This window comes from Hyalella azteca, unplaced genomic scaffold (genome assembly GCF_000764305.2).
Source record: "Hyalella azteca isolate HAZT.00-mixed unplaced genomic scaffold, Hazt_2.0.2 contig11629, whole genome shotgun sequence".
Taxonomy (NCBI): Eukaryota; Metazoa; Arthropoda; class Malacostraca; order Amphipoda; family Hyalellidae; genus Hyalella; species Hyalella azteca.
The window spans coordinates 693,537-718,451 of record NW_025941620.1 but is presented as its reverse complement, the minus strand read 5'-3'; the positions used below and the strand labels follow the sequence as shown (position 1 = coordinate 718,451).

At 41.6% G+C, this 24,915-nt stretch overlaps 1 protein-coding gene across 1 annotated transcript in view; it reads left to right on the top strand.

Annotated features, from left to right (window-relative positions):
* The window catches only part of LOC108676465, a 34,024-nt gene that overhangs the window by 5,377 nt on the left and 3,732 nt on the right, over positions 1-24,915 (top strand). The window contains exons 5-26 of the mRNA XM_018164536.2: positions 1,185-1,284; positions 2,826-2,924; positions 3,534-3,651; positions 4,634-4,839; positions 5,915-6,037; positions 6,093-6,256; positions 7,043-7,163; positions 7,536-7,921; positions 13,520-13,758; positions 14,638-14,775; positions 14,991-15,090; positions 15,617-15,845; positions 16,795-16,906; positions 17,459-17,544; positions 18,200-18,243; positions 19,203-19,333; positions 19,901-20,074; positions 20,940-21,180; positions 22,144-22,323; positions 23,340-23,423; positions 23,984-24,092; positions 24,476-24,613. Of these exons, the coding sequence (XP_018020025.2) occupies positions 1,185-1,284; positions 2,826-2,924; positions 3,534-3,651; positions 4,634-4,839; positions 5,915-6,037; positions 6,093-6,256; positions 7,043-7,163; positions 7,536-7,921; positions 13,520-13,758; positions 14,638-14,775; positions 14,991-15,090; positions 15,617-15,845; positions 16,795-16,906; positions 17,459-17,544; positions 18,200-18,243; positions 19,203-19,333; positions 19,901-20,074; positions 20,940-21,180; positions 22,144-22,323; positions 23,340-23,423; positions 23,984-24,092; positions 24,476-24,613 (3,322 nt within the window). The remainder of the gene's footprint in view (positions 1-1,184; positions 1,285-2,825; positions 2,925-3,533; positions 3,652-4,633; positions 4,840-5,914; positions 6,038-6,092; positions 6,257-7,042; positions 7,164-7,535; positions 7,922-13,519; positions 13,759-14,637; positions 14,776-14,990; positions 15,091-15,616; positions 15,846-16,794; positions 16,907-17,458; positions 17,545-18,199; positions 18,244-19,202; positions 19,334-19,900; positions 20,075-20,939; positions 21,181-22,143; positions 22,324-23,339; positions 23,424-23,983; positions 24,093-24,475; positions 24,614-24,915) is intronic.

The following is a 24,915-nucleotide window of genomic DNA, read 5'->3' as shown; positions in this document are numbered from 1 at the left end:
CATAAATATGCAATAATGCTAGAGCAAGTATGTATGCACCAATAATATAGGAAATATAGATAAGTATTAGAGTAAATGTTTATTAGTATCAGAGCATTTATGTATAAATATTCATTGATATCTGAGTAAATATAAATAAATATTGGAGCAAACCTGCCTTATTGTCGGACCAAGTGCGCACAAGTAAAGTTGCGCTTTGGTGTGTGCATTGTTAAACTCCCAGGAGTTCTTCTAAGTTTAAGAATATAAGCTAAAACTAAAAAAGTTGCATAAAACATTTTACTGAAAAGAAGTCAGTCAGACTTCATACAGAACAGTGCTCACTTGCTCCTCCCGTGTCCATCAATCAATTTAAAATTCTTTGTAACGCTAGCAGCCAAACCGATTTACGAATTTTAGAGTCTCTTTACATCCATAAACTTAAACCTAAATTGAATAACCAGTCCAGCTCTTTTCCTCTTTCAATTCTAGGTCAATAGTTGTGTTTTTTCCTTTCTTTCCTTATAATTTTCTAAATTTATTTACTAAAATTGATTTCCATGTAATTCCAGTTGTATTTTACTAGCTGATGATGGGCATAGCCCGAAACGTTCTGTTTTGTTTATCTAGGACTTCTATTCAGTAAAATGTTTTATGCAACTTTTTTGGTTTTAGCCTTTATTCTTAAACTCTCAGTTTTTATAGCATTTGCATTGGGATTGTTTTAACATTGCTCAATAACTTTTTGAGGTGTTGCAACACTAAGATTAAACTTATTTATTTCTTACCATTCGTTTTTAATTAGCTTAAAGAGATGAAGGCATGTGCAACTCCTCATGACAGTTTGAAAGTTTTCCACTTGTGCAAATAAATTTTCTTCTGATTGTCCTTTTGAATTAACTTCACATCATGTCGAGATCCCTTCTGAGACCATAGGTTGAAAAAGGTTGAAATTTCCTTGGCTTAGCTCTACGTGTTTAATCAGGTATTATCAGAGCTGGGCAGCACTACTTTGAAATGTAGCGGCCGCTACCGCTACATGCTCTAAATGTAGCGGGCGCTATCGTTACCGCTACATGCTCTAAATGTAGCGCCGCTGCCGCTACTGAAAATGTAGCGGCTGCTAGTCACTGAGAGTTTAGAAAGCATGTAAATTAATTATCTTCTCTGAATAACTTTGACTGATAGTGTCACCGTGCTTCCAGGTTCAGCGCTGTGAACAAGTGGGGCTCCGTTGGGTGGCAGATGCTCGACTGGTATGGTCGCCTGCAGTGCAACATAGATGGGTCAGCCAGCTGGCATCAAGTGGGTCACAGTCATGGTGCAGTGTAGTATAGTGTTATAATAATAATAATCGCGGTTTCAGCGTTTAGTAGGCCCTAGGCCGTAGGCCTGTCGCTGATTCTTAACATCGCAGAATAATAATATAATAATAGCGGTTTCAGCGTTTATTAGGCCGTAGGCCTGTCGCCGATTCTTAACATCGTAGAACATTCACAGCATTTTGCGGTCTCGTACTCGCAACTCACTGCTACAATTCTGCTGTGCTTAACCGCCCGGCCTCCTCGCCGATTCTGACCAGAAACTGGCGCACAGAGCTGGGCTCGAACCCGCGCCTCTCTGCGCCAATCTTGCTACTCTGAACTGTAACCACTGGGCCACTCTACCACTTATAGTTCGTTACAGTAGAGTGAATTATACGTAGTATAGTTGGTACGAAATCCTGCAGTGTATCATAGACTGGTCTTCTGGCTAGCATCAGATGAGACACTGCTCCAGTAATGGTGTACTATAGTGTAGTGCAGTATAGTATAACATCAGGGCAGCACCTGCTTGAGTCGTCAATGAATAATAAGCAGAAAATTTATCAATTACGAATAAATTTGTCTTCACTCGAGTATATTTTACAAATTTCTAATTCCAATATATAAATCCAGCAATAAAATGTGAAGCAATTCTATTATCAGTATGATGAAGAGATCATCAAATGTGTAGCTTCATGTTGGTGCAATCAAGAGGTTCATTCTAATTTTAGTGAACCTTTTGTTGCTTGCAATGTCACTAAATTCGGGTAACATTCTATGGTCTTATATGATGAACTAACGAGCGTCACTTTACTAATGAGCCTGGCTCTGCTAATGAGCCTGGCTCTGCTAATGAGCCTGGCTCTGCTAATGAGACTGGCTCTGCTAATGTGCTTGGTTCTGCTAATGAGCCTGACTCTGCTAATGCGACTGGCTCTGCTAATGAGCCTGGCTCTGCTAATGAGACTGGCTCTGCTAATGAGACTGGCTCTGCTAATGAGACTGGCTCTGCTAATGAGACTGGGTCTGCTAATGAGACTGGCTCTGATAATGAGACTGGCTCTGCTAATGAGACTGGGTCTGCTAATGAGCCTGGCTCTGCTAATGAGCCTGGCTCTGCTAATGAGCCTGGCTCTGCCAATGAGATTGGCTCTGCTAATGAGACTGGCTCTGCTAATGAGACTGGCCCTGCTAATGAGACTGGCTCTGCTAATGAGACTGGGTCTGCTAATGAGACTGGCTCTGCTAATGAGACTGGCCCTGCTAATGAGACTGGCTTTGCTTATGAGGCTGGCTTTGCTTATGAAGCTGGCTTTGCTTATGAGGCTGGCTTTGCTTATGAGGCTGGCTTTGCTTATGAGGCTGGCTTTGCTTATGAGGCTGGCTTTGCTTATGAGGCTGGCTTTGCTTATGAGGCACAACAAATTCATGTTTCTTTCATGCCGTGAATAAGAAGCATCCTTCACTCAACCAGGCAAGAGGGTTCATTTAAATGATTAATGCAATTAATATTAATATGATTAATGCCTTCGTCTCCATCAGGTATCAGCAGCTACCAGGAGCGAGTACTGGGAGCTTCCTGGTAACCCAGGAGGTAACTGGGCAAGTCATGGTTACCAGACCATCATGGAGCATCTAGTGGTGAGTGCAGGGTTACCAGACCATCATGGATCATCTGGTGGTGAGTGCAGGGTTACCAGACCATCATGGATCATCTGGTGGTGAGTGCAGGGTTACCAGACCATCATGGATCATCTAGTGGTGAGTGCAGCTGCGTTTAATCATCGTTAAGAGTCTTACTGTATGGTTTATCTTGTATTCTTAAGTTCCTATCAAAAAAGATTGAATTACTGCTTATGAACGCTTGAAATAGTGTCCAAAATTCATCTCAGTGACTGGAATATACATTACTTTCCATTCAAAACTTCAGTGACAAGTTTTCATCAACAAGGCAATTGCTTGAATTACAATACAAAGTAATGAAGTTATACTCGTTTTCTGGTACATCCATTTGCTGCTCAAACCCTAGCAGTAGGTAACCATCGTAATAATCGTTACCGAAGTGACCGCTGTGTAATATGTTGGAAACTTGGGAAGAGCTTCGTATACTAATTTTTTTATATTTAATTACCATTGAGCTACGTTCACAGAAATGTTGCGGGCAATTAGTGGCGAGTGAGTTAGTTGCTAGTGTTGCAGGACCGTGTTGCTAGTTGCCCGTGTTGCAGGACCGTGTTGCCCGTGTTACAGGACCGTGTTGGCAGGGAGCGTATCCTACTGAACAGTCCCGCGCTGAAGGTGGCGTGGGGGGAGGCTGCCCTCGTCGACCAGCTGGCAACACGTCTGTCGTCCCTCTCTGCTCATACACGTCAGTCTCTACTTGCTCTCTGTCTTGCTTTATTTCCTTGCTTTATTTATCTGCTTTATTTCCTTGCTTTATTTCCCTACTTCATTTCTTGCTTTATTTCCTTGCTTCATTTCCTTGCCTAATTTCCTTGCTTCATTTCCTTGCTTTATTTCCTTGCTTCATTTCCTTGCTTAATTTCCTTGCTTAATTTCCTTGCTTCATTTCCTTGCTTAATTTCCTTGCTTTATTTCCTTGCTTCATTTCCTTGCTTCATTTCCTTGCTTCATTTCCTTGCTTCATTTCCTTGCTTTATTTCCTTGCTTTATTTCCTTGCTTTATTTCCTTGCTTTATTTCCTTGCTTTATTTCCTTGCTTTATTTCCTTGCTTTATTTCCTTGATTCATTTCCTTGCTTTTTTTTCTTTGCTTCATTATCTTTTTCATTTTCCTGATTCATTTCCGTGCTTAATTTCCCTGCTTCATTTCCCTGCTTCATTTCCATGCTTTATTTCCTTGCTTTATTTCATTGCTTCATTTCCCTGCTTCATTTTCTTGCTTTATTTCCTTGCTGTATTTCTTTAGTACTTTATATCCTTACTTCATTTCCTTATTCTGAATGTTAGTACTCTGATTTTGTTTCGAATATCTATCGGCTCAGCGTAACAGTAATGGTTTAGTGTATAAATTAATTAATTCTCATTTATAATTTTAATTTTGAGAAATACCGTAGTACCGTAATCTTATTAATTTTAAATTTTGTACTCGTTGGAAGGGTCAATGAACTCAAGTTTTTGATACCTTACTAAACGAAATGTTTGTTCCTGGCGTCTTTCTACATATTTGCTAATTGGTTTTTTCCCCCATTAGATTTTCCACTTTAAGAGGCAATTAAACTTTTTTATCTCTCATTACCAATTACTGTGATGCCGTAAACTTACTAAATAACATTTTTTACTTGAAAAGAAACTTATCTAGAAGTTTATCAACTAAATACGTTATTACAGCCGTTGGCCAACCTGAAACTTCCGAAGACGCCTCAGCGCTGAGCACTGCAGCGCAGAGCAGACCCCCACCGTGCAGGATAGCCCTGGCAGACCAGGTGGTGGTCGCAGACCATGTCATCTACTCAGCATCTCTGGGCGTGCTGAAGGCCACGGCGCAGCATTTCTTCTCGCCTCAGCTGCCACCCAGGAAAATGCTTGCTATTGAGGCTAGTCTCTACACGAATTAGTAATGCTGTTTAAAGAAAACTATGACAAATGTAAACTTTTAATTATCATGATTTCTTCTCGCCTCAGCTGCCTCCCAGGAAGATGCTTGCTATTGAGGCGAGTCTCTACACGAATTAGTAATGCTGTTTAAAGAAAACTACAATGACAAGTGTAAACTTTCATTATCATGATAATGAAGAACATAATAGTGTAAACGTTTCGGAGTCCAGCTCCATCATCAGATGTACGAAACGTACGGACTCCGACACGTTTTCAATATCGATATGGTGAATTTGGTTGGTGTTTTCTTTGCTTTTAAATTCCTTGTGAACTTGCGATATAAGCAGACTGAATTACAAGTGCAAAATAGTGTGTTATACTTCCGGCTGCACTATAACTACGATGCCGCCTTCATGTCACTATTGTAAGCTATTTTCGCAAAGCCTTATAATAATTATTACGTATGGTGCGATGAGTACTTCCCATTACTAAGATAATGATTGATGACTAAAATATCTATCATTACGAGTTAGAGGTTTGCCCGCTCTTGGCTATCATTTAGCTATGATTGTTCTTGGATTTGAAGCTTCAGACTCGTCTTGTTGCCAGAGGTCGTATGTAATGCGGACTAGTTTTATTTTATTATTTAAACTAGCTGATTAATCTTCCAATGTCATAAATTTAATCTGAAATATAAAGAGTAATAATATTTTTTAAATCAAATGCCAAATCAGCTGTAAAATATCGTAGCTTGGCGCTCTATGCAAGTCTGCCTCTTGTTCATACCTTGAAGATATTTGTGCTTTTGCTGTTCATTCCCCGCTTTAAGATTTTCTTAGTTGTTTGCCCACTCACTTTAAGATCCTATTTGCCGAGTGTATTTTCTAAGGGGGTAAGGGTGCATTTTCTCGCAGACATTTCCTGCCAATTGACGTTTAACTTGTTGTCATTTCAGAGTGTTTCTTTCAGCTCTCTTCACAATGATCATGTTTTCACGGAGCGTTCCGCATTTCTTTATTTTCCTATTACTATTATTTCCTATTTAACTTCCTAACTATCATTTTGTGCCCACAGAGTCTCGGCTTCGACGCGGTGGCCAAAGTTTTCGTGCAGTTCGAGCAGCCGTGGTGGCCCGCAGACTGCGCGGGCTTCAACTTCCTCAACGACCTCTCCGTCCCCCCTCGGGACCCCGTGCAGGTACTGCCCCCCTCGGGACCCTGTGCAGGTACTGCCCCCTCGGGACCCCGTGCAGGTACTGCCCCCTCGGGACCCCGTGCAGGTACTGCCCCCCTCGGGACCCTGTGCAGGTACTGCCCCCTCGGGACCCCGTGCAGGTACTGCCCCCTGGGGCGCCAGGTGCGTCCCCAAGCCCGTCTGGGGCACCAGGGGCGTCCCCAAGCCCGTCTGGGGCACCAGGTGCGTCCCCAAGCCCGTCTGGGGCACCAGGTGCGTCCCCAAGCCCGTCTGGGGCACCAGGTGCGTCCCCAAGCCCGTCTGGGGCACCAAGTGCGTCCCCAAGCCTGTCTGGTGCACCCAAGGCCAAAGATCGGATGTAATCATATTCTTTCAACGTACATCTGACCCACAACTATCTTGTGACATGCTCTTTTTTGCATTCATATTTTCTATCCTAGCGACCCACCTCCTGCTTCCTCATGCCCTCTCCCTCTTGACCTAAGAGAGGCCCGGGTCCTGAGCTCGTCCCAGATAGCCCGCGACTCTGACAGTTTCCCTTCACAGCCGCGATAATCCTCAAGATTACTCACTCTCTTTGACCTCACAGCCATCCACATTCGTCCTCTTCTTCCACCTCTTACACTAAGCGGTTTCACAGATGACGACGACCTTAAACTAACTTCACTTAATTCGATAACTAGGCCAGTGATCGACCGCGCTGTTAAGCCTAGAGAAATTCCACATCCTCAATTCATCTAGCATCTCTTTTAACAACAAGGACCCACGACGATAAACGGGACCCAAGAAATCGAAAATAACTCCAACAACTTATCCTATTGACTAGGTGACTAGGAGCACTAATCACACGTCGTGTGTTGCAGGAGCAGTAATAACAAGTCGTGTGTTGCAGGAGCAGTAATAACAAGTCGTGTGTTGCAGGAGCAGTAATAACAAGTCGTGTGTTGCAGGAGCAATAATAACAAGTCGTGTGTTGCAGGAGGACTAATCACACGTTGTGTGTTGCAGGAGCACGTGGAGCAGTAACCCCTCCATCAGGGGCGCGTACAGCTTCAGGACGATGCAGGCCGACGACTGCGACGTGTGGGCGGCCGACCTCGCCCAGCCCGTCGTCCTGCGGGGCGTCCCGGTCAGACCGCGGCGCCCACGTGCACTTATCCTGCCACTACACTTAACCTGCCACTACACTTATCCTGCCACTACACTTGTCCTGCCACTTCACTTATCCTGCCACTACACTTATCCTGCCACTACACTTATCCTGCCACTACACTTATCCTGCCACTACACTTATCCTGCCACTACACTTATCCTGCCACTACACTTGTCCTGCCACTGCTCGTCATGTGCAGTGGCAATCGATTACACACGCACCCATCATATTAATTATATTTTTATTGAAACACCTATCACGTTGATAACTTGTGTGTATAATTAAGTAATGAGTGCGAGTATAATTATCAGTGCTAATACCCCGGCACTAAGACTTGCTCGCCTACAGGTGCTGCAGTTCTGTGGGGAGGCCACCCACCGCCACCTGTACAGCACCGTCCCCGGAGCGTGGGAGGCCGGCGTCAGGGAGGCTCGTCGTCTCCTCGCCTTCCTTCGTCATGGTGTGCTCCCTCGTCACCGACACGTCGCCTCACTTCCCGACTCTGTTGAGGCGCAGCCTCGCTGGCTCATGCCTCGTGACGATGCTGACAGTCCGTTGACTGACGAAGCAGAAGCTGTTTCTGAGGTTGCTGACCCAGAGTCTGATGGTCATTCATCAGCAGCTGATAAGACGTCGTCAGCCGCTGGGTTACTCGGGCTCAAGTATTTGCAAGCCACGGCTCTGTTCTCTCTCTCTGACGCTAGTCACATGAGCGTAGACCAAGACGCCCTCACGTGAGTCGTCACCTCCTACGTCATCGTATTTCCATAGAGGTGTCATCCATCATTATCCCAGCCATCTATCATCAGCCATCTTATCATCTGAAGTCCCATGAAACCGTTTGTTACGTGCCTTTAGCAGCTGTGGTGATGTCAAAGTTCGACAACTATTTGTGGTGACGTTGATTATCTAATATAGACAAGTAGTGGTGACTATGGTGAAGTCAAATGTAGACCAGTGTTGGTGATGATGGTTGTCATTGTGATGGGACTGTAGTGGTGGCAGGTGTAACCGGTTTGTGGTGCACGAGTTGTGTTCCTTTGCGTTGGGCGGTATTCCATTTAAAAGGCGAACCCTATTTCATTCTACATGCTATGGCCATTTCGTCTTTAACTAATAACTTTATCAACTTCTTTTGACACGATATAATCTGCAGAACGCTTCACCTAAAACTGTTCAAGTTACATTTGAATGTGTTAGAGCGGCCGCTGTTTATCTTGTCTCTAGAGTTATCGGTAGTAACGGCATTCAGAGCAACCATTTCAGTGCGGACTTTGCGATTATTTTATTCGACAATATTGGTTTTCATTCGTTAAGCTTTGATTTTATATCACTAGGTCTACTTTAATTGAACAACGTTCGTTTCGATTGCTTAAACGAAAAATGTGAAAGTGTTTTATTACTTTGTGGCTTTGAGTGACATGCTTTTACGGACGCCGTCTTTTCTGTGAAGGGCTTCTCTTTTCCATCCGGGGATTAAATCCATCTTAAATGAATATAATCGTCATTAAATATTGAATACATCGATGATTGATTGTATTTAATTGGTGTCCTTATTCTGGGCTTTGTTTTTTTATGTAGACGATTTTCAATTGTGATGTCGTTACTATATCTCATTTATATTATTGTAACAATCCGTTCTCAGTAACATGTAAGAACTGATCCAGACTTCTGGAAGCAATATTCTGTACAGAAACTCTCCTGCAGACTTACTATAAATACGAATCTATCAGCTTTTAGTTTCATAATTTATGAATAAGTCCGTTAATAGTGAAGTTTTACACTGTTATTTAGTTCTTAAAGAAAAACATAATCTTCAAATCCGTAGATATTTGAATCTATCATCGCTGAACCATCTTGCGAAGCTGTCAGATTTCGGTTCATTTCGCGTGCATTACAATTGGCCATGCTGGCTCAAGTGTTGCGCGTCGTTGCTCTCTAATCGTTTCATTTTTTTAAGACTTTGCTGAACCTCTAATCCTAGTGCAAATTATATCAACTGATCACTGGTAGAAGCCAATACTGTTTCAAAATTGTCCAGAAAGCATGTGCCTGTATCTACCATCTTTTTGTGTTTGCTAACGTAAGCACAAACTCAATATAGACTCGAGAGTTGTAGTATTGGTAAATGCTGCAAACATTCCATGCATTGCACTGGCTCTATCTTCGATGAATTAAAAATCTCACTTATTCTCGTGGAGATTACTGTGGATCTCTTATCATTTATTTTATTAATTATTATTGTTATCTTATATTTACGTACTCTTTGACGTCGTTGCACTCAGATTGACAGCATTGGTTACCTAATGAAGAATTGATGCTTCGTGCTTGAATATCAAGACAATGTTGTCCGTTTCTACTTGACTTATTGACCCATTCCTGTCATCCAGGAATTATTTTGGAATTTCCAGATCCAGGAATCCTGTCATCCTGGAATTATTTTTGTGCATGACTCCTCACTAGGCCGTCGTGTCGATCGGTCCACTTCTACTCACCTATTTACACACTTACTTTCTTACTTTGTACTACTCTGTTACTTTCTTAATTTATCCTACTTTATACTTCTGGATGTTCGAGGGCATTGCTAGCTTAGGAGCTTTGTCAGGAATTTGCATTTCGTTGCTGTCTTACGCTCCTCACAGCTTAGGTGAATCCGTCTTTGTCAGTTAATTCACTATCTCAAATAATGTGAGTTTGAAGAGTTTACTCAACATGGATTAAGTAAATCCGTCTTTGTCAGTGTATTCACAATCTCAAATAATGTGAGTTTGAAGAGTTTTCTCAACATGGATTAAGTAAATCCTTCTCTATCAGTTTGTTCAGCGTCACAAATAACGCGAGTTTGAAGAATTTTTCAACACTGAATATGATTAACCGGGTGTGTTAGTACATGTATTCATTCTTGATAAATGCATTCATGCTGAAGTTTAAGTTGCACATTTTGATGTAATCTGAGCGTTAGGCACACGTTTTTTCCTGAAATGTTAAAGCTAATAACACAATCATGTGCAGCGTTCCCTGCAAAACACATCTCAGGACGGCTTCAATCAGATTTTTTTTATTGGTTCTCAAGTTTACAATAGATTTATATGACGTATTTCAACTTTTAATTTGACAACGGAAAGCGGATGGACAAAGTTTCTGCTTTATTTTCATTGATGTTTGCATTTATTCTATCAGCCTGGACCAGGAGAAATGAAATATTTCTTTAGTATTTCTTTGCTCTACAATGAATTTGCTTTGAATCTCTAGAAGTTAACCTCCATAATGAATCTGAATCTCTAACGTCCACATGCCATAAGTGCCTTCTATGTGTTAGAAATATTAACTTTCCTACCGAATACTTTCCGCTACTTAACTTTCCTACTAACTTAACATAAAGGACGAGAAAACTTTCCTACTAGTAACTTAACTCAAAGGACGAGAATTATCCTACAGGATGACTCGAAGATCCTTAATAGTTGACGGGAATCTATTGCATGTTTTAACGGAGTCCATATCGAGATTAGTAATCTTAGTGTTGTCCGAAAGACGTGTTATTTTATTATAGTCATCCAGATCGTTTGTATCGGCTGTAACAGATTGCAATGATTTAGTCGACATGTTTGCACGAAATATATTTTGAAACATAATATTGTCTTGTATTTGCTCTTTAAATGCCATCTCAGTGTCGTGGGCAGAATTATGTCGTGATTTGGAGTCAGAATAATGGCATGAAATGGGGTCAGTATTAAGGCATGAGCTTGTGTGGGTGTGGGATTGTGATGAAATCAATGTATCATGGTGAGTATGATATGTATATACATTTTGTTTCCGTCAAAACTTGTGGGAGTTTTTAACGTGAACTTTTTCATTCAAACGGTTATTTAACCAATTTTTTTAAGAAAACAGTTCACACAACCAACCCCTGCTGCTGCGAACTCGTTCCAGCTCGTCTTAATATTACAGTACAGTCAGAGACATGCAGAGAACCTGGTCCTAATAGCGATGCACTTTTGCCCTCAAGTGGGTCAGATTTCCCAGTTTAGCCCTGCCAAAGAGCGTATCATTGATGCGTTGGATGCGCTGTTGATGAAGACCGTACCACTGTACAGTCTTCATCAACAGCGCATCAATGATGCACTACAGCACTGTACAGTCGTATAGTACAGGATAGCACTGTACAGTCGTACAGTACAGGATAGCACTGTACAGTCGTACAGTACAGGATAGCACTGTACAGTCGTACAGTACAGTATAGCACTGTACAGTCGTACAGTACAATACAGTACTGTATAGCGCTGCAGTGTCGCAGGCGACGCGAGGGTTGCGGTGATGAGGGAAGGTGTTAGGAGGCAGCGATCAATGGGGCCCTAAGAAAAACTAATGCGCTGAAATAGAAATATTATAAAATTGAAGAGTCTTATACTGACATAATGACAATAATATTAGAGAACCAGCAATGCTGAAAAAATATAACTCAGTACTCACTGCAGTGTTTGACAGAAAGCGCATTTCTCGTCGACGAAAACTTGAGGTCACGGACAGACAGACGGACATGGCGAGCACAATAGTGAATTTTTTCCATAAATGAGAAAATGCGCTAAAAAGAGCTATTATCGCGGCCATCAACCTCGTGAAAATAAAAGAGCAAGGATGATGGCTCTTTAGTGATGATGGCTTGAGTTCATTTAGCGCCATCTAACGAATAGCTGGAACTGGAAAATGTAAAGAGAATGGCAAATGAATTGTGAAACCAACAAAGTTTCACATGCATTGCACTCATCTCCTCAAAATCTGATTTGATGCATGCATCCACAATACTCATAATAGTAATAATAGCGGTTTCAGCGTTTATTAGGCCGTAGGCCTGTCGCCGAGTCTAAACATCGCAGAACATTCACAGCATTTTGCGGTCTCGAACTCGCAACTTACTGATTCAAATTCTAACGTGCTTAACCGCCCGGCCTCCTTGCCGATTCTGACCAGAAACTGGCGCACAGAGCTGGGATCGAACCCGCGCCTCTCTGCGCCAATCTTGGTACTCTGAACTGTAACCACTGGGCCACCCTGCCATCAACACGTTTTGAAGATCATATCTGCAAAGCAACGAGAAATATTTTATTTGTTTGTTTAGCGGATCAACAGAAAGAAAGCCTGGTCTTCAAAAATTAAAGTAGCTGCTGGAAAGATAAATACAAATTGTGAAACGTGCAATGATATAAAAAGGCATTTAATGCAAGTACCGAATAGATTGGGCACCGCGTAGCTTATCAGTGATGTGCAGTACTGCCAACCAAGACGCAGTGCATGTCTTGGTTGACAGAAATGGCTTATCTTGGATAAGACCCAGTGCATGTCTTGGTTGACAGTAATGGCTTATCTTGAATAAGATAAGACGCAGTGCATGTCTTGGTTGACGGTCATGACTTATCTCGAATTAGATAAGACCCAGTGCATGTCTTGGTTGACAGAAATGGCTTATCTTGAATAAGATAAGACACAGTGCATGTCTTGGTTGACAGAAATGGCTTATCTTGAATAAGATAAGACACAGTGTATGTCTTGGTTGACAGAAATGGCTTATCTTGAATAAGATAAGACACAGTGCATGTCTTGGTTGACTTTAATGGCTTATTTTAAATTAGATAAGACGCCGTGCATGTCTTGGTTGACAGTAATGGCTTATCTTGAATAAGATAAGACGCAGTGCATGTCTTGGTTGATAGTAATGGCTTATCTTGAATTAGATAAGAAGCAGTGCATGTCTTGGTTGACAGTAATGGCTTATCTCGAATTAGATAAGACGCAGTGCATGTCTTGGTTGACAGTAATGGCTTATCTTGAATTAGATAAGACGCCGTGCATGTCTTGGTTGATAATAAGCGGCCTGTGTTGCATTAGTTTCGTTCTGTTCAAGTATAAATAAGTGATCAATTTTTTGAAAGGAATCATCGTGTTAATTAAACACACAATAAGTATTAAATAGATTACTTGTGTAATTTTACCTGCATCGTTATGATCATTCATTTACTTCGTGATCTTTTTCTATATTAGTCGTAAAAATAAATACAATATTAACACATAAGAGCTTTTGTAAATAAAAAAATTTAATTACCTTCATGTCCAAAATTCAATACCTATAAAATTTATTCATGGGCTCGTGCATAAGAATTTAGTGTCGTGCAAAATTTCATTACATTTTAGTTGGAAGTAGAAGTTAAATATTTTTTATTCCATAAAAAAATAAATGCCGCATAAGATTTCATCTTCTTCAAGTTGAAAGTAGAAGTTACATGATATTTAATTCTATGTAAAACGCATGTTATTCAAGTATTCAGTTGTATTTTTAGTCTGATATTTAGCTCTATATCATTAATAATCACTTTTTTTTGTTTCATCTGGTGTGCTGTTAGTTCCCACAGATACGCTATCATTATGCCTGAAGATGAAGCTAGTGCTAGCTTTGATGCTAGTGTAACTAGTGATGTTAGTGTTACTGCTGGTGCCGGCCGTGGTGCTGATGCTAGTGCTGCTCCCAGTGCTAGTGAGACTAGTGATGCAGCTGGTGAAAAGTTCGCTGTGCGAGATGGTGAGCGTTCAGAAGTAATAAGCTATCATTGTAATATTCACCTTAGAATTATATCGTTTTGTTATGGTGTCACTGCAGGTCCGATGTATATGAAATTTTTTCTTCTTTTGAACCTGCCGGCTAACTTATATAGTATAGTATATTTGCGCCTATGTCATTATTATACTAATCTTATGTTCATTACACATTCGTTATGTATAACTATTGCGAATAATATTTTTTTAATATCGCATCTGTAAATTCTTTATTTTGTTGCTTGTATACAAAACTTACATTTCGAGACTTTAGTCTTTTTGACAGGTTAGTAATTTTGTCCTTATTTCTGTCCTTTAACTCAACTATTAGCATTTCTTCTTTCAATTAGAATCAGCAAAACCTCTGAATTGAAGGTTTTCCATTAAAACTTTTCGTTTTTAATTTCAATTAGTAGAAATTTTAATTTTTTGTCCATATAGTGCGGCTTTAGATAATATTTTTTTCATTTATTTCAATTTTTAGCTTGTAACCTCATGATTTTGGGTGAAAAATTATTATTATTATTAAAATCACTTGGCTGCTTAGGTCGCAAATTTACCAGGAATTTAAAAGTAAAAAAAAAATAGCCAAAAAGTTCAACAATTTCTTATAAGAGAAAACGTTTCGGAGTCCAGCTCCATCGTCATTGTCATTATTATTAATTCATTTTTGCGCATTTTCTCATTTATGAAAAAATTCACTATTGTTCTCGCCATGTCCGTCTGTCCGTCCGTCTGTCCGTCTGTCTTTCCGTCTGTCTGTCCGTCCGTGACTTCACATTTTCGTTGACGAGAAAATGCGCTCTCTGTCACTCACTGCAGTGAATACTGAGTTATATTTTTTGAATGATTTATTTGTATGCAGACATGCTGCTGCATACTGACGTTGCTGTGGTGGGCTGCAGCATGCAGTGCGTCAGTGCTGCACTGCAGCAGGAGGCTAGTGCTGCAGTGCTGCTGCTGTGCCCTGCAGCACACGCTGCACGGCTCTTACGTTCAGCAGGTTAGTGCAGCATCACAATGTTTATTGTTTAATCAATTAAAATATTGAATTAAAATAATATTCTCAAATATTCCATTGAGAGAGTAATTTTTCATGAAATAAATATTATCAGATCAGATATACCGATCCCAGTCCCCTGCACCCTGACGTACCAGATCCCCTTCTCCCCCCTCATCCCCTTCTCCCCCTCATCCCCGTCTCCCCCTCACCCCCAGATCCCCGTCTCGTGGGTGAGGCCGTGCAGAGTTTCCAGGCTCTGAGTGCTCTGCACGCTCTCCGTCCCTCTCCCTTCTCCTCGCCTGAGGTCTTCTACAGGTCTGCTTCTGCTGAGTCTCATGGAGAAATAATAAACTATTTAAGTCGCTTTCTATTATTTATCTAAATGTATCATTATGAATTCATGTATTGTTTTTAGCGGCTAATATTATTATATTAGCCGTTTATTTTAGAATGTTCTTAGTATTATAGGAGGCTGCGGCCCACACAGATATTTTCCTCGTGTTTTTTTAAATACCTTTTTTTACGTTTAATGAATCACTTTCATCAAATATCTCATAAATACTTTTATTAAATAATAAGTAAATATTATTACATATTAACCATTTTCCTGCAATCATTTAAACGAGAGAAATAGATATTGTGTGTTAGAGAAATTAATCTATGGAAAACTTCTCATTTATTTCGTTTTTAATATCATAATTAAATTACTGAAACGGTAATGTGAAAAAAAAAACAAATATGTTTGTGGTATATATATGGTTGGGGAATTGTTTATAATGATATTTAATGACTTAATGATATAATAACGAGTGATTATTTTAGCGAAACGTTTGCGTTACAGGTGCGTAAGTGACGTCACTGATGACGTCGACGTGCGTAACGCCCTCTGGGGGCTGTGCCTGGGGGTCGTCGCTGTCACCCAGGGGCGCCAGCTCCCCCTCAAGGGGAAATTCATTCCTCCCCACGCCTGGAAATTCCCCTCAAGTCCCCAGGAGGCCAACAGCAGCGATGAGCTCCGTTCTACCCTTGCCCTCCTCTACCTCTACTTCTCGGTCCTTGATAAACTTACGGTCAGAACTTAAGTTATTTATTGATCACGGTCAGAACTTAAGTTATTTATTCTTCTCGGTCAGAACTTAAGTTATTTATTCTTCACGGTCCTTGATAAACTTACGGTCAGAACTTAAGTTATTTATTATTCTCGGTCCTTGATAAACTTACGGTCAGAACTTAAGTTATTTATTCTTCTCGGTCCTTGATAACCTTACGGTCAGAACTTAGGTTATTTATTCATCACGGTCTTTGATAAACTTACGGTGAGACTAAAGTTATTTTTTTATTCCCGACCTAGCAAACAACGTTGAAACCACGTTAAATTAACGTTGATTTAACCAAACAACGTTGATTCAACGTCGTTTGGCTAAAGGGTTGATTCTTTTTGCTTACTTCCTCTAATTTTTCATGACCTTATTCAAAAAATTAGCTATGGAAAATGTTCTGCTTTGAATTAATAATGTTCACTTATTAATGTTCATTAATAATTAATAATGATCTTCGTGAAGTGTGAGACGAGCTCAAGATCTCTACACTTTTTGATGTGCCTATAGTGGAGGTAAATATCCAAAAGATAGACTCTGTTCAACACCAGCAATGTTAGTCAAAATAAAAAACTAATGTTTGTCAATATAAGTAGAAATAATGTTTGTCAACATAAAAAGCTAATTTTTGTCAATATAAAAAAACTAATGTTAATCAACATAAACAGCTAATTTTTTTTGTCAATATAAAATCTAATGTTAGTCAACATAAAAAGTTAATGTTTGTCATTCTAAAAAAAACTAATGATAGTCAACATAAGAAATTAATGTTTGTCAATATAATAAAAAACTAATGTTAGTCAATATAAAAAGCCAATTTTTGTCAATATAAAAAACTAATGTTAGTCAACATAAAAATTTAATGTTTGTCAATATAAGAAAAAATAATGTTTGTCAACAAAATCAATTTTTTTGCCAACAGGCAAAACTCGGCAACGGTTTGATCGTCCGCGACGCGCCGGTGAGCGCCATAAGCCTGCACCACCGCAACGTGCACCGTAACGCACCAGTGCACTGCATCACCCTGCACCGCAGTGAGTTGTGGTGCACTGCATCACCATGCACCGCAGTGAGTTGTGGTGCACTGCATCACCATGCACCGTATCTTCGACATGATTTTCTGCCACGTACCTAAATAAGATTATCTTAATATTTGCCAGGATTACGGTGGTTGAACCTACGTTAAGGCCATCCATAAGTTATTCAAAACATTCAGCTTATCGTAAATTTGAAAATTGAGCTAAATTTATTCGCTTCTTTTAAAATCGCACGAATTCAAATGAGCAAGAAAAGCTTAACTAAAGCTTTTTAATTAACCACAAAATGAAAATTGAAAACCAGTGTGATTATTTAATTCCTAACGTTCCCATGTATGATCAGCCAATCAGTTATTAATCAATCATGTTTCATCAATAATATTCATCAATTTAGAACGATTATTAAGAAAATAACTTTTAGGTCAGTCAATTATTAATCAATTATGTCTCAGCCGATAATATTTCTAAAGTAATATTATATTATTGTCTAATCTTATATTATACATCTAGTATTATATTATATATTTAAATTAATAATATATTTCGCAGATGGCGTCACGCAGAAGCTCTACGCGCGCCAGCTGCTGCTGGACCAGCTGGCCCTGATGTGCGTGCCAGCTGCTGCCGTGCTGGATGTGAGTACACGTGTGAATATTATGAGTACACGTGTGAATATTATGAGTACACGTGCAAATATTATGAGTACACGTGAAAATATTATGAGTACACGTGTAAATATTATGAGTACACGTGTAAATATTATGAGTACACATGTAAATATTATGAGTGCACGTGTAAATATTATGAGTACACGTGCAAATATTATGAGTACACGTGCAAATATTATGAGTACACGTGCAAATATTATGAGTACACGTGCAAATATTGTGAGTTGGAGTGGGATGTGAGTAGGAAATTGTGAGTAGGGAGCAATGAAAAATTATGAGTAGGAAGTAATGAGAAATTGTGAGTAGGAAGTAATAAGAAATTGTGAGTAAGAAGCAATGAGAAATTGTGAGTAGGAAGTAATGAGAAATTGTGAGTTGGAAGTAATGAGAAAATGTGAGAAGGAAGTAACGAGAAATTATTAGTAAGAGGTAAAAAGAAATTGTGAGTTGGAAGTAATAAGAAATTGTGAGTAAGAAGTAATGCGAAATTGTAAGTGAGAAGTAATGAGAAATTGTAAGTATGAAGTAGTTAGAAATTGTAAGTAGGAAGTAACGAGAAATTGTGAGTAGGAAGTAATGAGAAATTGTGAGTAGGAAGTAATGAGAAATTATATTTCTACAGGCAAGCGTGACTGTGCTGGATGGAAACAACACTCCAACTTCATGGTGAAGGAAATACATCTTTATCATAGGCTTTTGTTTATTACCATCTTATTCTGTCTGTATTTTAATAAACAAAAATTTAGTATTGCATACATCTATTCTTTTATGGCAAATATTTTATATTTTTTGCAAACACTTGTATTATAGATTTATCGATATATTGACTGCTTGGTCCTGTTACTTGAACAGATAATAAAAACCTTCTTGGATAGATATTTGTAAAAGTGGCCTTACCTGCTGTGTTAAAATCACTTCAGCTTTCAGTTCGAGTATGTTGAAAATACTTCCTGATTGATTAGCTTAGCATCATTTTCAGCTTCATAATATAATTTATCGATTTAAAAATTTCCAAAAACTATAAGTAAACATAATATAGACTACTTTTTTTATCATATGAAAAAGGAATTTTTTATAATGTTGGAAGTGGCAACTTATTAGCGACGGCAATGAGAGGACGTGTCAAATGGACCACACCTATAATAAAGACTTATAATGCTATATATGCTTTTGTATACACTAATATACAATATATGCTAATGGTTATATATGCTTTTGTAATGGTTCGAATATGTCTGATGTTAATCCACCATCAACCCTTAAGCACAAGTAATGTGTTATGATGGTTGTAGTGGTGATTGTGGTGTGCAGTAATGTGATGATGATGGTGGTGGTGATGGTGGTGTGCAGTAATGTGATGATGATGGTGGTGGTGATGGTGGTGTGCAGTAATGTGATGATGGTGGTGGTTGTGGTGTGCAGTAATGTGATGATGATGGTGGTGGTGGTTGTGGTGTGCAGTAATATGATGATGGTGGTGGTGGTGGTGGTGTGCAGTAATGTGATGATGGTGGTGGTTATGGTGTGCAGTAATGTGATGATGGTGGTGGAGGTGGTGTGCAGTAATGTGATGATGGTGGTGGTTGTGGTGTGCAGTAATGTGATGATGTACTGTCACTATACAGTGTACTGCGACCCCTGCCCCCCCGGCCCACCAGTACCCGCAGTGTGGCGGTGGTCGGCGCTGGAGCGGCCGCCCTTGGCGCGACCATCGCTCTTAACGCCGCCGGTGTCAACGATATCCTTATCATAGAAGGTGAGAGTTTGATGGTTCCTCGATAGTTATTTTTGTTTTCATTTATTTTAATTTATTTTGTTAGTTCTGGAATCGTTATTTGTATTATTATTTTTTAAATTTTGGTCTAAATTAGTGTACAAATTTTTTGACAACGCCCGAAAATTCATTTGTCCGCACTTCACGCCTCGGATTTTCATCTCGAAAATATTTCTGCAGCTCTAGTCGTGTGTGTATGTGACTATGCAACTGAATTTATCACCAAAATAATCAATTTTTTAAGTAGTAGTGATGATCTTTGACCTTCACGCTCCAAAATATTAATAGGAATAAGTCATGCAAATTTATGCACCAGAGCGAATGGAACAAATGAATCAAATTCAACGTTCAACGAATTTAATTCAGCGTTACTAATGAAAGTAATGAAAGAAAGTGTTCCACTCGTAGAAATTAATGATATATTTGCTAATTTTTTTACTCTTTGTACCCTAGAAAAAAAAATTTATTTCTGTATCTACTGAGACATTTGCAAAATGTTCTTCACTTTTTTCCCCCATAAAAAAAATCTATTTATTTCCATGCGCGTAGGCAGCGGGCGCGTGGGAGGGCGCGTGCACTCCATATACCCGGACCTACGGCCCGACGCTCCCGTGGAGCTCGGGGCGCAGTGGATACACGGACAGCGCGGCAACCTGCTACACGACCTCCTCGTGGCACACCCCCAGCAGCACGTGTCCCGCGTCTACAGCAAGGACGGGCTCGGTACGTCCACGGGTAGTGGACGGTTGGGTACGTCCACCTCATGGATAGTGGACGGTTGGGTACGTCCACTGGTAATGGACGGCTTGGTACGTCCACTGGTAATGGGCGGTTGGGGACGTCCACTGGTAATGGGCGGTTGGGGACGTCCACTGGCAATAGGCAGTTGGGGACGTCCACCTCATGGGTGGACGCACCCATGGGTGGGTACGTCCAAGTGATGGGTAATAGACGGTTGGGTACGTCCATGCAATGGGTAGTGCAGTAAATAATGTCCTTATGTTGAGTTTATGACTTCCTGGTCCGCGGCCATGCTGATGCGCCGCCTTCGTCGTTCACCGTCCCCAAACCGTCGATGAGCAGGTCCCCCGATATCTGGGGACGGAGAGAACGTTGAACGTGACCACGGGCCAGCTGATGCCCTCAGTTGGGCCAGCTGATGCCCGCAGTTGGGCCAGCTGATGTCCTCAATTGGGCCAGCTGATGCCCTCAGTTGGGCCAGCTGATGCCCTCAGTTGGGCCAGCTGATGCCCTCAGTTGGGCCAGCTGATGTCCTCAGTTGGGTCGGCGGATGCAAAATGCTTGCTACTTGCTGAGGGTAGTGGGACATAACCGGACAATCCGAAATTTTGTTTAAATACGCATCCATTCTTCTCTTGAACGTCTCAAGGGTGAACTCCCCTTCTGTTCGGCTGAACGATTGTTTACTCCATGTTTGTGTAAAGGGAAGCGCAGTTAATAGTGCATTTCGTGTTCAGGGTGACGGGTAATGCATTCATCTAACTTGATTAATTATACTCTATAATATTTACCATAGATAATTTTCAAATGTGACACAGAACATGACGTAATATTGCGTTCATTTCAGGCCATTTTTTCACGAGCGATGGTGAAGAGCTCGACCCTGAGATAGTCAACAAGGTCTGGAACTATTTCGACTCGCGGGAAGAAGTCCTACAATCCTTGGGTGTGAACAAACGTCCCGGGGACCCCGAGGATGTGTCGACGGTGTTTGGATTCGAGCAGCACTTCCAGCAGGAGTTCCTTGGCGACGTGAAGGATCCGCAGCAGAGGAGGCTGTACGAGGCCATGTACCACTGGTGCATCAAGTGGGTCCTGGGTCATCAAGTGGGGCCTGGGTCATCAAGTGGGTCCTGGATCATCAAGTGGGGTCTGGGTCATCAAGTGGGTCCTGGGTCGTCAAGTGGGTTCTGGATCGTCAAGTGGGTCCTGGGTCATCAAGTGGGTCCTGGGTCATCAAGTGGGTCCTGGGTCAAGTGGGGCCTGGGTCATCAAGTGGGTCATGGGTCATCAAGTGGGTCCTGGGTCGTCAAGTGGGTCCTGGGTCATCAAGTGGATCCTGGGTCATCAAGTGGGGTCTGGGTCATCAAGTGGGTCCTGGGTCATCAAGTGGGGCCTGGGTCATCAAGTGGGTCCTGGGTCATCAAGTGGGGCCTGGGTCATCAAGTGGGTCCTGGGTCATCAAGTGGGGTCTGGGTCATCAAGTGGGGCCTGGGTCATTAAGTGGGGTCTGGGTCATCAAGTGGGGTCTGGGTCATCAAGTGGGGCCTGGGTCATCAAGTGGGGTCTAGGTCATCAAGTGGGTCCTGGGTCATCAAGTGGGTCCTGGGTCATCAAGTGGGGTCTGGATCATCAAGTGGGTCCTGGGTCGTCAAGTGGGTTCTGGGTCGTCAAGTGGGTCCTGGTGCATCAAGTGGGTCCTGGGTCATCAAGTGGGGCCTGGGTCATCAAGTGGGTCCTGGGTCATCAAGTGGGGTCTGGGTCATCAAGTGGGTCCTGGGTCGTCAAGTGGGTCCTGGGTCATGCATAATACCTAGCCATCACCAGACTGAAGCCGTACAATCAATACTCGCTTAAGTCCAATTAGCGTTCTGAGTACACAATTCCTCGTCTATAATTGGTGGCTTTAGCTCGAACACGACCAATGAACAGCCGTCAGTAATTGACTATTTTTTTTTGACAATCTTGATTAATCAATTACAAGTAATTGTCAAGTCAAGTCAATAGTCAAGTAATTGACCATTTTTAATGGTACTGTTTATGGTTCACAGATGGTACCTGGCTGACAACGCTTGCGACAACCTAAGCCAAGTGTCGTCACGGCACTGGGGCCGCTACGAGTTCTGCCCTGGCGAGTACAACATCAACCCTCGCTATGGCATGACCGCGGCCCTGGGGGCGCTCTACACCCGCGCTACTGCCGAGGTCTGGCTCCAGACGCGCGTGCTCAGGTGGGTGACGCGTGTGTTTTGGGTGTGTGACGTGTGTGTGTTATAGGTGTGTGTTTTGGGTGTGTGTCTACACCCGCGCTACTGCCGAGTTCTGGCTCCAGACGCGCGTGCTCAGGTGGGTGACGCGTGTATCAGGCGTGTGTGTTTCAGCTGTGTGACGTGTGTTTTTCGGGTGTGTGGCGTGTGTTTTTCGGGTGTGTGGTGTGTGTGTTTCGGGTGTGTGGTATGTGTTTCAGGTGTGTGACGTGTGTTTTAGGTGTGTGGCGTGTGTTTTTCGGGTGTGTGGTGTATGTGTTTCGGGTGTGTGGTGTGTGTGTGTTTCGGGTGTGTGGCGTATGTGTTTCGGGTGTGTGGCGTGTGTGTTTTAGGTGGGTGGCGTGTGTGTCGGGTGTGTGCTTCACCTGTGTGGCGTGTGTGTTTTGGGTGTGTGGCGTGTGTTTCAGGAGGGTGACGCGTGTTTGTACAGACGCGTTCGCGACTGTTCAAATGTATTTGCGTGTGTTCAGATGTGTATGCTAAGGTTCAGGTATATATGCATGTATGTATGTAGTATGAACGGTTAATGCGCTTGTCCTCAGGCATGTGTACGTATGTGTGAGCCTCTCAACACATCGGGCAGGACATAAATAACCCACGCTTAATATAGGCTTATGGAGATTCATGCTATTTTTGCAATGAATAAATCGAAGATCTTAGTCCTGTTTTCTTTGATCAATCCTTTTTTGCAATCAATACTGCTTATATTGCTAAACATGTGTGCCCTTTGAATCGACTTGTCCTATGAAGAATCGGCAACAGGCCCTGGACCTATTTCTTCAGTGCCGGCACTTTCTATTCTATTTTAGGACATTTTTAGATTGTCGTCCTCGGCGAAATAATTTCAGAATCAGATGTTCGAAATGGCAAACTACTTCCTAGTATTGCTTTATATATGTAAATCAATGTTTGTATATAACTATATATTGCTCGCGCATGTGTTATATATGCTTCACTGATAATATATTGTTACTCGTCAGATTGACCTACGCATCGTCGGTGGTGCCGAGGCGAGGTCGATTGGTCTCTGCTGACGACGCCCCTGCTGTCACTGTCACTTGCTCGTTAGTTGTTAATTACTTTTATTACTTTTTATCTATGAATTAGAAACATTAGCTTTGAGCATCTAAAAATACCTTAGGTTTATTTCTAGAACAAATTTATACATGGGATCTACTTCACCTCTGAAGGCAAGGCCTTGTTAGTCGCATTTTGTTCGTGAAAAATTTGGTCGCATTCCACCGAAAAATCCATTAATCAAATGGAAGGTTCACACCATAGGATTTATTAAAGGCTTTGATCTTTTTTTCATGTCATGGAATTGTTTAGAATTTACAAGTAGGAGTTCTGTTTGCTTTATGCGCATTACGAGCTCCCCATATGCTTCCAGTCCTGCTGCCTTCCAGCAGGACTGTCCGAGTCCGAGTCCGCGCGTCTTTGCACCTCCTAGTGGTCTTATTGCCTATATTTCAATTTAACATACTACAACTACAGCCGGGGAAGACCCATTTGTGCTTCTTCTAGTGATATTATAGTTCCTAATAATGTATATATACATTATTAGTATTATTGAACCTTTCATTATACATAACAATATAAACATAATAACGTAATGTTCGTGCAGGGACGGCAGCGTCGTGGGAGCGGACACCGTCCTAGTGACGCCTTCCATCGGCGTCCTGCAGAACAGCCCCAACCTCTTCCAGCCTCCCCTCCCCCAGCCCCTGCATCAGGTAAGAAAAATTCGTTGTAATCTCTTAGCTCCTGCGTCAGGTAAGAGGGGCTGGTTCAAGTACCAGGGGCCACTTCTGCGTCAGGTAAGAGGGGCTAGTTGAAGTACCAGGGCCACCTCTGTGTCAAGTACCCAAAAGGCTCTCTCAACCACCCTTCCTAATATCCATGCATTGAATGAGAAAGTAAAGTCGTAATATCGTTAAGGCATCATCCTTACATTCTAAAGAGCTCTTATTTGACGCTCAAATGGCAAGGTCCTCAATAAATGTAAGGATTTGTATGGTTGTTGTAGCCTTTATTATAAGCAATAATAGTTTTTTTAATGATTATTGTTAAAGGCAGTTCTTATATCAGGACTAATTCATATTATCTATGAACCCAGGCCATCCACAGCATGGGGTTCGGCACACTCAACAAGATAATACTGGAGTACCGCGAGCCTTGGTGGCAGATGTACAACGGCGAGAGCATCCAGCTCGTGTGGCTACCGACCGGTTCTCGAAGACCGCGATCCGACAGGGTTGGTTTCTACACAATACCTTACTTTATTTTCACTATAACCCCTCAGGGGGGACTTCTGAAGCGTGTCTGTGCGCGTCAGAAGTCCTATGGGATTTCGCGCTCCTAGGGGGATTGTTCCTGAGCGCCCCACCGCTGAGCTCGCGGTGTCTGACTGCAGGTCTCAGTTGTGGGGTTAAGTTATTATGTAGGTTGGAAGGTAGGATTCCTTACATTAAGTTATTATGTAGGCAGGATTCCTTACATTAAGTTATTATGTAGGTAGGATTCCTTACATTAAGTTATAATGTAGGTAGGATTCCT